General features: G+C 36.4%; 1 protein-coding gene across 7 annotated transcripts in view; it reads right to left on the bottom strand.

Moving 5' to 3' along the window:
- Wrn (WRN RecQ like helicase) overlaps nucleotides 1-13,387 on the bottom strand; it is a 104,261-nt gene that overhangs the window by 40,835 nt on the left and 50,039 nt on the right. For all 7 annotated transcript variants that reach the window (XM_027391286.2, XM_027391285.2, XM_027391287.2 and 4 more), the window contains 2 exons: nucleotides 10,627-10,709; nucleotides 5,812-5,918 (listed from right to left, as the gene is read on the bottom strand). In XM_027391286.2, the coding sequence (XP_027247087.1) occupies nucleotides 5,812-5,918; nucleotides 10,627-10,709 (190 nt within the window). The remainder of the gene's footprint in view (nucleotides 1-5,811; nucleotides 5,919-10,626; nucleotides 10,710-13,387) is intronic.

The raw sequence follows: 13,387 nt of genomic DNA, 5'->3' as shown, positions 1-13,387 counted from the left end.
TACTTAGTAAATCAAACAGAAAATCCCTAAGATTTCAATGCAATTTATCTTGCCCCATTAAATTAAAACTACTTATTAGTCATCTATACTTTAGTGCTGATAAAAGCAGGGATTATATTATATTTGTTTTTTTAATAATCTATAATTTACAATTAAGCTTGACAGGGTTATAATTTAACAACCTAACTACATGAAACAATTCATCTTTGCTTTGGTGAGATTTTGTCACAAATTATAATGGCATACGGCTTTTCAGCTGTAGAAGCAACGCTCTCAACAGACTTGACAGTCAAACCCTCTTCAGTTTCACTGAGTTATCAATGCCATACTGATATAACAAATATATAGAAAGTGAAACACATACTACTAACTGGATCCTTAAGAGTCCAAGTCATATTCTATTTTCAGTCTAACAATTCTTGACAGGATGAGCAGCAAAATCAGGAGGCATAGTATGTAGCAGGAAATACATTAATATTTCTTTCAGAAATTCAAAGGAGCAAAATACCTCCCATATAAATGTTTCATGTTTTTTCACTATTATAATGGGAATTACATTCAAACCATAACACCATTTCATTATCAGGAAAAAAAGGTTGTCTTAAAATTTATTTCTAAACTACTAGCCAGTCAATTGCTAAGAATACAATTTTCTTTTTCTTTTCTTTTTTTGGGGGGAGGGAGGGTTTCGAGACAGGGTTTCTCTGTGGCTTTGGAGGCTGTCCTAGTACTAGCTCTTGAAGACCAAGCTGTTCTCAAACTCACAGAGATCTGCCTGCTTCTGCTTCCCGGGTGCTGGGATTAAAGGCATGCGCCACCAACGCCCGGCTACAATTTTCTTTAAAAAATATTTTTACCTGTTGTAGATAGAGGAAACAATATCCTGATAAAAAATAGTTACTCAAATATATTGTGACTACCTCACAAACCAATTTAAGCATTTATCTTGTAGTTACGTATAAATGCATGTGCAGTCTGCCAATTTGCAAAGAAATTGTATACAATTTGACTTAAAATTAAAACAAGATATAATTTCTTGGGGAATGAATATAACGAAAGTTCATTAAATCTGTTATGGAGATATAATGAAAGTCATTATTTCAAACAATATAAATTAATAAAGATAAAATTGTTCAATATAAAATGTATGTTCCAGTAAAACTACTATTGATTCAGACAAAGCTTCAAGCATTACTTAATTTTTGTGAGCTTAGAAAAATAAAGCTTATTTTCAGTCACACACAGAAAGGAACAGTTAATCGGCTGAAGGTATGGCTTAATAGGAGAATACTAGCTTAGCCAAAGCCCTGGGTTTGATCCTCAGCACTAAGAAATAGCTTCCTGCTATGATGACAATGGACTAAACCTCTGAACTGTAAGCCAGCCACAATGAAATGTTTTCCTTTATAAGAGTTGCTGTGATCAGTGTCTCTTCACCAATTTTTGGCAAAATAAACAACAAAATGTATTACAATGCAGATTAATCTTACAGCACTATACATTTAGATGGATCCTATTTTTTTTTTTCAAGTGTCCACCTCCCATCACGCCATGTCCTGGGCTCCAGGCTATCCTGTTGGAAGTTCTGAATACTTTTTTTTTTTAGTTTTTTATTTTTTATATATTTGAATTACAAACAAGATTGAATTACATGACGATCCCAGTTCCCTTCTCCCTCCCTTCCTCCTCTACCACCCCCCCAACTAAAATCCTACCTATCATATGCCCTTTCTTCTAATCTACACCTGACTCAAAATTTCTGCTTCCTCTAAATTAAGGTAAAATATTGTTAGGATGCATATTTGGATGTAGCAAAATATTAATTTATAGATGTGAATACTTTTAATTTTTTAGAATAAAACGGAACTTCATCATATACCTCATTCCCTTTCCTCCTTCCAAACATTCCCATATAACCTCTTTGTTCTTTTTCAAATTTGTAACCTATTTTCATTAACTGATTTATGCACATATGTGTGTATATGTAAGTGTATATGTTTATATATTGTACCTAGATGTATTTCTAAATATATAAATACAAGCTGAAAAAATTTCTGCTTCCTCATAACCTCTGCAGATGGATTCTAATTTTATATTCCATGACAGAAAGGCTGAAAATATAGCTATTCTGTTTCCAATTTGGATCACGTGACTGACTAATTCATACTCTGTAAAATACACACAGATTTTAGGTATTTGTTCTCTTGTCTCAGTTACAGTGTCTACTGTGTGCTGATCCTTTGAATGGGTCCTTGGGACAAAGTAATGGGAAGAGTCAATGTGTCTCATGGACTTCAAAATTACTTCCTCCTGGTTGGAGACATGGCTTTCACCTGCTGCTGCTTCTCTGGGCTCACTTTCATGATTCCCTCCAAATGGACTTTTTATGTCAACTTGTTCAGTGGTTTCTAGAATTTTAGATTTACTACAATATTTGGTGTGATGCAATCTGGTTTGCAACAGTAATCCCAGTGCAATGGTTCAGAACAGTAAGACCAAGGACATAAGAAAACTGATATCCAGCAGGTGGCATTTCTTGCCACTTTCTTTTTTCTTGTTTTGTTTTGTTTTGTTTTGTTTTGCTTTGTTTGTTTTGTGAGACAGGGTTTCTCTGTGAAAAGTCCTGGCTGTCCAGGAACTAGCTCTGGAGACCAGGCTGGTCTCAAACTCACAGAAATCCACCTGCCTCTGCCTCCCAGGTGCTGGGATTAAAGGCATGCACCAACACCACCACCGAGTTTGCCTTTTACTACTTTCTAACAGAGAAAGTGTGTATTACTATACACACAACCCCAGAGGGTAAGGATCCTTAGTCCCTACTTGAGGAACAACCTGCCAAGACTCTCAACTGGAGGAATATGCTGCTTAATCACTGGAAGAACTGGAAATGATCTCATTATGTCCAGAGCCAGACATAATAAAAGATTTAATTCTACCTGAAGAGTATTCAAGAGCTGTTTAAAATATTTAAACTCCTTTAACACAATCCTAGAATCAAGGGCCTAGAAAAGGATTACAAGAGCACTCTTCCTCATTTCCAAATGCACAGCTCTATCTCATTAAACTATCCTAACTTAGTAGAAAGTGGTCCTTCAGAGCAGTGTCTTGCATCATGGAAAGCCCTTCATCGCCCTCCCATGTGCTGCTGTGCTACTGGCACTATTCATCTTTCAGTGTTACCTGTACATTCTATGCACAATGTATCACTTGTTTCTATTGCTTCTACTTTTCCCACTGTGAATCTCAACTCCCTCACTGGACTATGAGCTACTTAAGGTTTGTCTCTTTCAAATCATTTGTTTTGAAATCAGCACAGTATACTATAATATACCTATTTAACACCCAACTCTTTTATAATTACCTATGTGGGAAAGCTACTTCACTAATTTCCAGCTTTCTGGTCACAATTCATTCATTCATCCAAGTAATTAGTGAGTAACTGCCCCCTGCTTATATAAACCAAAAGAAACAGAAAAACTCCCTCTTATTATGGTTTAGATACAAATTGTCTTATCCATGTGTAACAGGCCCAGCTACTGAGAGGTGACTGGATCACGAGGGCTCTAACCTGATCCAGGGTTTAATCCAGTAACGGATCCCATTATCTGACACCATGAAAATGAGAGACTAGACAACATAAAACTCAGTGAGATGTAGTTATCATCAATTTTTGCCTTTTTTAATGAAATGGCATACTACAAGAGGGCTTTACACAGAAGATGCAAATCTATCAGACAAATTCAGATGTATCACTTTGACTACTGTACTGAAATAGACTGGAGTTGGAAACCAAGAGGTTACTGTAATAGCCTAAGTGAAAGATGTAGGCTAGTACCTGGGATATGGCAGGGATACAGAGAGAAGTGATTAGAGTCTGTATATAGTTGAAAAACCTCACAAGATTTGCTTAATGTTGAAATGCAAGGTGGAGAGTGGTAAAAAGTAAAAAGTTATCAGGTATAGTAATACACACTTACAATCCAGCACTGAGGTGGTGGAGGGGAGACTAAGGCAGGAGGATCTCTAGTTTAATCATGGCTGTATAGCAAAACTCTCTGGTGTTGCTGTAGACAAGGTGAGATAGTCTGAGGGAAAAGCAATCAGGGTGGGAGGGTTGCCAGAAATCAGTTTGGGATAGATTAAGTTTGAGGTACCCATTAGGAACCTAAAGAGAAAACATTAAGTAGGCAACTGTGTGCATACACATCCTATAAATCTCCTATAATATGTATGATTCATATCCAATAAAATGGCTAAAATAGAATGTAGTGATAATACCAAATGCTGGCAAGTAAGCAGAGGAACTCAATCACATCTTGGTGGTATTAGTCCAAGACAGGGATGTAAATTTGAGGGTTCTCCATAGATAGATGATATTTAAATCTATATGCTATAGGAGACAACTGTTGTAATTTAAGAAAAGCAGTACTCAGGAGAATGATGCCATGAGACAGGGTTCAAGCAGAGGGTTTTTTTTTTTTTAATTAGGAAAAAAGATAATAAAAGGGGGAAAGGAGAGGCAGGAGACTGGCCTCCACAGACAGGAGCAGCAGGAGAGAGAAGAGAGGAAAGGGGGAGAGAGAGAAAGAGAGCGAGGGGGAGGGAAGGAGGGAGGAAGGGAGGGAGGGAGGGAGGATGGAAGGTGGGCATGGCTCTTTTAAAAGGGAACGTAGTGAATATGCACAGGTGGTACTCTTGGTGGCTGAAGCTGAGGGCTTATCCTGTCAGAGCCCCAAGGACAGGCCAGTACAGATGCCTGAATACTAACACAGAAAAGTCAGTGCATCTACCAGGCATGCTGACCTTCATAAAACAGGGAGGTACAAAGAAACAGAAAAGACTTGAGAAGAAGGGCATGGCGGGAAAGAAAAAGAACCAGGAAAATGTGCTATCCTGTGACAACTGAAGAAATATGATAATAATAATGGCTATCTTTATGAATGGCCCTGAGATTGTCTGAGACAAGAGGACCTGACCCAAAGCCAGTCACATACTCAGACCTCAAACCACATTAGTTTTATTCTCCTTCCATACTATATCTGCAAGCCGCAACATTAAGTTTTTGATATTGTTGATGATTTGTTTTGTTTACTTAATCACTACATTTATGTTTCTCACCAGTTAGCCATTTCAGTTACCAAACAGTCAAACAAGGAAGCTTAAATTCTAATGTTGGCTTTCTTTTGAGGTTAGCATGTATCTTGTTAAGGAATACTCTCTACCTGAAATGTCCAACCTTTGACATTGAGCTACTCCATTGCATTCTATGAAATTTACCCTCAAGAACCATAAAATTGTGTTGTTAAAACAAAAAATCACAGAAATATCTCTATGTTTATTTTGTGTTATTCACATTCCTAGCTGCTAGGGCACAGGTTAGATACTCCCCCCTGGGACAAGAGTTGGCAAACAAGTTTTGAAATTATCCGTTAAAACCAGCAGTTATTACTCCTTAGTGACAGGGATACAGTTCCAAGAACCCCAGTGGGTGCTTGGAATCACCCCCTTGTAATAAATTAGGCATAGTAGATGATTTTAAAAATAAATAGCTGTGGCAATATACTGTAATAAAAATACCCACAATCATTATTCTTGACCATTTGGATCATTATTAAGTAGAATAAGGGGTACCCCAACTACAAGTGCTTCCTTTTATAGAGCAGTCTTTAGCTGTTCAGACATTACCCAGTCCTGAAAAGCACTTGGTAAGTATGTCACTTCCAAACAGTAAACCTGGGGTCAGGATTGAGTTTAGTGGTGAAAACCCTGGGCTCAATCTTCAGCTAGGATGAGGGTGGGGACAAAGCTTACCAATGGGAGTGCTATCTTAAGAGAGCCCAGCGTCCTGAATGAACTTCTAAAATCATGGCCCCACTCAGAGATACAGTGAGCCTCATCCACAGCAATAAGTGTGATACCTACAAAAAAGAAAATATACATGGGAAAATAAGGTTCAAAAAGAAAAAACACTGTCACTATTGGTTTCTTCTATTAGAATATATGCCTTACAGAAATTATAACCAAAATCAAAGTGCTTGGTACACATAAACACATAAGAAGCATAAATGATACCAGATAATATCAAAACTTATAAGTAAGAATAGGAGGAAAGAAGAAATGAATAAAAGGCATTAGAGTAAAGGAAAATTTTATATATTAATTCTAACAATATACTATATCTAGCTTTTATCACTAGTCCTCAAAGAGAAGAATTGCTTACTATTACTTTGTTCCAAAATTATCACTTAAAAACCATCTGCAACAATGTCCTTTCAAAAGAACTGTCCTATTTTCCTTTGGCAATAATGTTAATCTTATCTCATAGATTAGCTATCAAAAGAGACAAATAATCAGCACAAATTGATTAAGTACATCATTATCCATGATCGAGCACATATCATATTGCAGGAAGTTCCTCTGAAATGTCAGTGCATGAAGACAGGACGCCATTCACATCGTCTAACATAAAATATAATGGAAAGAACTAAATCCCACTGTGTACAAAGTAGACAAAAAAAGAATCTAACTCTCCACTCTGCCCCACACCATACACTAAAACAAGATCAACAGTGCCTTGAAATGATATCTATCAAAACATCTTCTGATATTTCAAAGTACTGACTAGTAATACCTTTACCATTAATTACCAAATTAATATTTTTAAGAGAAAAATGACTTTTTGTTATTTGATATCATGTTCTATCAATGAGGTGATTAAAAACATGTGCTTTAGAATCAGACTGGCTGTACACAAAGCATTGAGCAAGTTATAAATCTTTCCAGTGCTCAGGGTCCTCAGAACTATAACATAGAGCTCAGTGGGTAAAAGCCTTGAAAGCCCAACAAACTGAGTTCAGCCCTCAAAACCCACAGTGGACATAAAGAATTGACTCCCAATGGTGTTCTCTGACCTCTACAAACACACAGTGGCATTTTTACTTACACACACACACACACACACACACACACACACACACACACCATTCATCATAAACTAAAATAATGTACAGTGGGTAGTAAGAGCACCTGACAATTACTACTCTAAGTTAGAACATTGACATAAAATACTCAGATGAGGCCTGGCACCAATTGGAGTTTATTAAACCTATACTACCATTGCGATTGTTACATGGCCATTATGATCACACCTTTTCAAGAGCCAATGTAGCAGCACATGCATCTAATTCCAGCATCAGGAGTTCAAAGCCATCTTCAGCTACAAAGAGTTCAAGACTTACCTGAGAGGCTCTGTTTACATAAATTAATTATATTAAGCCTTTTCTAGATAACTAAGAAGATACAGCTGACCTCAAGGATTTCATACTTCTTAAGAGGAGACAAAAGAAATACTGGCAATTCATTAAGATCATGAGCTACAAAGAAGTTCTGTCTGTGTGTGTGTGTGTGTGTGTGTGTGTGTGTGTGTGTGTGTGTGTATATATATATATATATATATATATATATATATATGTATGCAATACCAGTAAATGTTGAAAAAATTCCAGTGTTCTTCATACAAGTGTATTTTGACTTTAGGAATTAAAATGGCTAGATTTTAAATTAAATGCATTAGAAGCCTTTAGCAGCAGATTGGACAAGCTGTTAATGGAGTTGAACTTTGACCTGTATAGTTAATTCAGTTAGTTAAGCTTTGGATAACATTCACTTTGAATGCAAAAGTTCAAATGTCTTCCCAGGTCCTCTATATATTTCATTTAAGTATACCTGTCACTCAAGTCTCATTTCCAAAGTTAAAAGACAATTACAAGTGCAGCTGGGAAAGCATCCCATATAAAAGTATGTTTGCCATTTCTGTTATAGATCCAGACTCCTTAAAAAAACTTAACATTTACCTAAAACTGACAAATCTGATTAGTTAAATGTCAGGCCACTGTACAAATAACATCCTGAGTATATTCATTTTGTACGCATTTTACAATTTCCTGCAAGCAAAAGCCTAGAGGAAATATTTCAAAAATAATTTTCATTTAGCTTATCCCTTTTTCTAAATCATCCAGAGAAAATATTTTCATCCATTAAAAGCAAAAAAAAAAAAAAAAAAAAAAAACCTCCACTCTAATGATGAAAATATTTATCCTTGTTTTTGAGGTTTGTTGGTTTGTTTGCTTGCTTCTATGTTTGTTTTTAAAACAGAAGGGAGCTCAGACTACCCTCAAACTCTTGATCCTCCTGAATCAGTCCTAGAATTTAGATTATACTTCCATATCTAGCAAATGCTTCTTTCTTAAAGAAAGAAAGAAAGAAAGAAAGAAAGAAAGAAAGAAAGAAAGAAAAGGAGAGGGGGGATAGAATGAAAAGAAAAACCACAATAAACAAAAGCATATAATGTCTGGGGAGAATAAGAGGCTTTGGTGGGTAAAAGCACTTCCCTTCAAACCTAGTAATCCAGGATTAATGCCTGGAACCAACATGGCTGAAGAAGACTATCTCCTCTTCTCTTGCAAGTTATCCTCAGACCATACAAGCACCTCAACACACAGAGTAAAAATAAAAATATTTATAAAAAATTAAACATGCTGGGTGGTGCCTCTAATCCCAGCACTTGGAGAAAACCCTGTCTCAAAAAACAAACAAACAAAAATTAAACATAATGAGGCATGAACTCAGGCCTGGAGCACGCTAGGCAAACACCATCTTTGAGCTATACTCAGCTCTGCAGTATTCATAATTTACCCATTGTAAAAAGTTAAAAAGTAAAAACTTGTAACTACTTGTAAAAAGCATTTAATGTTGATTAACTTACAATAATTATTCATTTAACATCATTATAAAACTAATACTACAGTGGAATAAAACATACTCAGAACACAAGAGTCATGGATAGCAATTTTCTAGATATGAGCTGTAAGGTAATAGGGCTTAACCCATAGTGAAATGCTCAAAGGAACTTTTTATAGGCTAATAGGATACAAGAGCTAAATAGACAGTATAGGCACACTGTGATAATATAGTTCCTTAAATTAGTGGTTCTCAACCTATGGGTCACAATCACGTTAGGAGCCAAACAACCCCTTCATAGGGGTCACCTAAGACCATTAGAAAACACAGTTTTTTACAGTACAATTAGTAACAGTAGCAAAATTAAAATTATGAAGTAGCAATGAAAATAATTTTATGGTTGGGGGTCACCACAACATGAGGAACTGTATTGAAGAATTGCAGCATTGGGAAGGTTGAGAACCACTGACTTAAATGTTAATTTATGCATTCATTCTTTATTGGTTTCATCACATACATAAAAGTTTGCTTTCCTTGTATTTGTTAAGAAAAACTATTAAATGTATTCCTAATATACAATATTAAATGATATGGTCGATGTCACAGTTATCATTGCTATGATAAAGCACCATGACCCAAGCCACTTGGGGGGGGAAGGGCTTATTTGGTTTCCACTTCCACAGTATCTTCATCATTGATAGAAGTCAGGGCAGGAACTTTGATGTAGGAGCTTATGCAGGGGTCACAGAAGGATGTTGCTTACTGACTTTGCTCCTCATGGTTTGTTCAGCTTACTTTCTTATAAAACGCAGAGCTATCAGCCCAGGGATGCCCCAACCACAGTGGGCTGAGTTCTCCCCCATCAATCACTAATTAAGAAAATTCTCTATAGACTTGCCTACATCCTAATCCTAGGAAGGCATTTTCTCAATTGAGGTTCCCTCGTCTCTGATGACTCTAGCCTGTGTCAAGTTGACATAAAACTAGCCAGCACAGTACAATACTGAAAACTTAACCTATATGAAATTACTTAATACTACATTCTTCAAAGAGATCCTACAAACTGGAAAACAATTTTATCCTGCAAGTTGGATAAAATTCAAATTGAGGTTTCAAATATGGGTAGTAGCATTTATCTCCTCTTGAACTCTCAGCCTAACCTAACCACCATCAAACAAACAAAAACATATGAAAGTGCTGAAGTACAGTGTCACAGCATTTGACTAATTTATATTTATATTTTCTAAGGCAGAATAAGCCTGAGCTGTTTGACCAAGCAGTTTGTAATTAATATTAAGCCTAGGAGTGATTATTCAGAAGCCACTGTGGGACAGAGAAACCTCTGTTTGCAAGTTTAACATTTTTCTAAAGTTTAAAGAGTGATTAGCATGAACAAGAATGAAGAACCACTATACTGATTTAATTTAGGGTCAGAAGATGAAAAAAGATGAGCTCCAGAATCTAGGATTCAACATTCATTCAGTGGCACACTGAAATAGACAACTATGTGCCAAGTATTGAGGAAACAGAAATGAAGAACAGAATTTTTTTTTTATTTTGTTTTTTTTTTCGAGACAGGGGTTTCTCTGTATTGCTTTGGAGCCTGTCCTGGAACTAGCTCTGTAGACCAGGTTAGCTTCGAACTCACAGAGATCCGCCTGCGTCTGCGTCCTGAGTGCTAGGATCAAAGGTGTGCGCCACCAACGCCCAGCGAAGAACAGTATTTTTGTCTCAATAAAGTTTATAGTGTAACAAACGATACATACATGTATGCAAATAGCCCTGTATTTCCTATCAGAGCAAACATTTGAAATCAGTCTTATTGAAATCTAGTCTCCAACCATAAGTTTACTTTGTGTTCACAAAAGTCCTATTTTTGTTACTTACCAATATTAGAGTCAAGTTGCCGGAGTAGGTCCAAGTTACCAGAACAGAATTCTGGAGTTATGTATATGATCCTGTATTTGCCTCTGTAAAGACAAACCAAAACAGAAACAGAAAAGGAAACATTCCAATAAAGAAAGCAATCAAGTCTAGAGTAACAAATTAAAATCAAAATATATGACAAAGGAACGTTATACACACACATTCACACATGTTTGTTCTTTGATTCACCTTCAACTCAACAAAACAAAATGCAGTAATTCCTGTCAGGGAACATTTGGCATGAAGGTTGTATTACAAGCCAGATTCCGGTTTCTAACAGTCTAGTTCCCTCCACCCCTAAAAACTGCCCAAGCTAGATGATCAAGCCTTTGTAAACTTTTCCCATTATTCTGCATCCACATACTCCACCTGTGAGAGCTAAAACCCAGACTCCTTGTTCTCTCGTGATTAAGAACTCAATATCCCAGGTTATTCTCTGTATTCTGCTCACAGGGATAGAAGGCAATCCCTCCCAGAATATGAATACCCAACCAAGAAGCAACCAGTCAGTGCAACATGCCAAAGAGAGAGCAGCAGAGCAGCCATCTTTTATTTGGTGACTGATCTCTTCAGAAAAAAAAAAAAAAAAAAAAAGAGAGAAGAGACCAAATGCAAAATGAAAGATCTTTTATAGTCTCCATGCCCAGTTTTTCTCAATGGGAGCCTTGTGAAATTCCTTTATCCTTAAAACAAAATTCACTTTTTGCTTAAGCTACTCATTTCATTTGTAATTATGACAATTTTTATAATGAAGGCTAGAAACTACTTATGGTGTGTCTTCACTTTACCAAATAAAAACAGATCAAATTAGACTTCATTTTCTATATAAAAAGTTAAGATTTTAACTCATCCATCAGCACATATTTGAGTGTTTATTACATACTAAACACTGTATTTCCACTAGGACTTCATTAGGCATAGAATAAACTTTCCTTTATCTCCAAGAAATTAATACAGTATTCTAATTACTGTACAGAACAATAAAAATAATAAAATCTGGTATCACTCTACCCAGGTTTTGGACTCAGCTCTCCTTCCTACATGGAAACTGATCTGAGATGAGTTAGCTAACTTCAGTGTATCCCAGTTTCTTGAAACTCAGCTGTTTTCTTAGAGAGCCAGACTCAGGGCATCCTGGTTAAAATATGGACACTGGAACATTCCTGAACCTACAGAGCAGCCAGAAAAGCTATCACAACCCTGAAAACAAAGAGCCTAATTGGAGGGCTTGTACTCCAGACAAGCAGGCTTATTAATATAGCTCTGGTAACCAAGACAGACAGATCTACAGAAGCGTGAACAGACATACAGCAAGCAATCTGCACACACCTACTCAGTTCATTTTTGAGATGGAGCTAGAACAACTGGATATTCTTATAAGAAAAAAACGACAACTAATGCCTCACACAATATAAAGATTTTGCTAAAAGTGGGTTATAGATCCAAATGTAGAACTGTGAAACTTCTAAGAGAAAATAAACAATCTTTATAACCTTGGGCTAGAAAGAATTCTTTAACACCCAAAGAACAAACTGACAACTAGACTTTTTCAAACTGGAAAACTACTCCCCTCAAAAGAATTACTGAACAGCTTGGTGTGGTGGTCCATGCCTTTAGTCCCAATACTCAGGAGCAGAGGCAGGAGGACCTCTGTGGTGAGTTCAAGGCCAGCCTGATCTACAAAATGAGTTCTAGGACAGCCAGGGCTGTTACACAGAGAAAACCTTTCTTGAAAAACCAATAGATAAATAGATGATAGACAGACAGACAGACAGACAGACAGATAGATAGATAATAAATACAATGGAAAAAAAGAATTACTGAAAGAGGAAGAAAGGCCATAAAGTAGCAAAGTACATATAAATAAGAGGTTTGTATCCACAATATATAAACTACCACCAAAACAGAACTTAAAAATTGAAGGTGACAAAAGATTGGAACAGACACTTCCACAAAGTTACACACACAGCAATAAGTATAAGATACTCAACATACTTATTGAGTATATTGAAAATACAATGAGATTCTGAAAATACAGTTAGTGGCTAAAACCAAAGACTGGCTAGGAAATGATAGGTTTAGCATGGCACAGGATTTCTCACACACTGCCCCTGGTGATGTGAATGGTGGGATCACTCTCAAAATGTTTGACAGTTTTTTTAAAAAGATAAACATGAAATTAGCAAATGACCCGGCAAGTCTGTTCCTAAGCATGCATGCTAGGGAACTGAAAACATACACTCATACAAAAACTTGTACATGAAGGAAAGTGCACTCCACCTGTTGTTACAACCTCTAAATAGAAAAACCTCGAGTGCTCATCACCAAGGACTAGATAAACAAAATGTGGAACACCTACATATCGAAAAATCACTCAGTTAAAAAAAAATAACGCCTCAATCCTACACAAAGATCCACAGACAACAAACAAATACTAAGCGCAGGAGAAGCAGTTTTCTCAAGGGATGAGCATACCAATTACTTATCCAACACCAAATGGTCAGCTCTAAAAACACACACACAAGTAACAATATAAAGACTGAGCAGATTCTATTTGGGAATATATACGTATATACATATACATATATGCACGTAATAACAACTAATGGGGAAAACATCATAAGTGTGACAGAGCACAAGCAAGGGTATATGGGAAGGTTTAGAAGGAAGAAAGGGAAGGGAGAATTGTAAATATGTTTTAATTTCAAAAATAAAGTTTTTT

This window comes from Cricetulus griseus (assembly GCF_003668045.3).
Source record: "Cricetulus griseus strain 17A/GY chromosome 1 unlocalized genomic scaffold, alternate assembly CriGri-PICRH-1.0 chr1_1, whole genome shotgun sequence".
Taxonomy (NCBI): Eukaryota; Metazoa; Chordata; class Mammalia; order Rodentia; family Cricetidae; genus Cricetulus; species Cricetulus griseus.
Note: the sequence above shows the minus strand (reverse complement) of the source record. Positions and strands in the feature narration are given on the sequence as shown.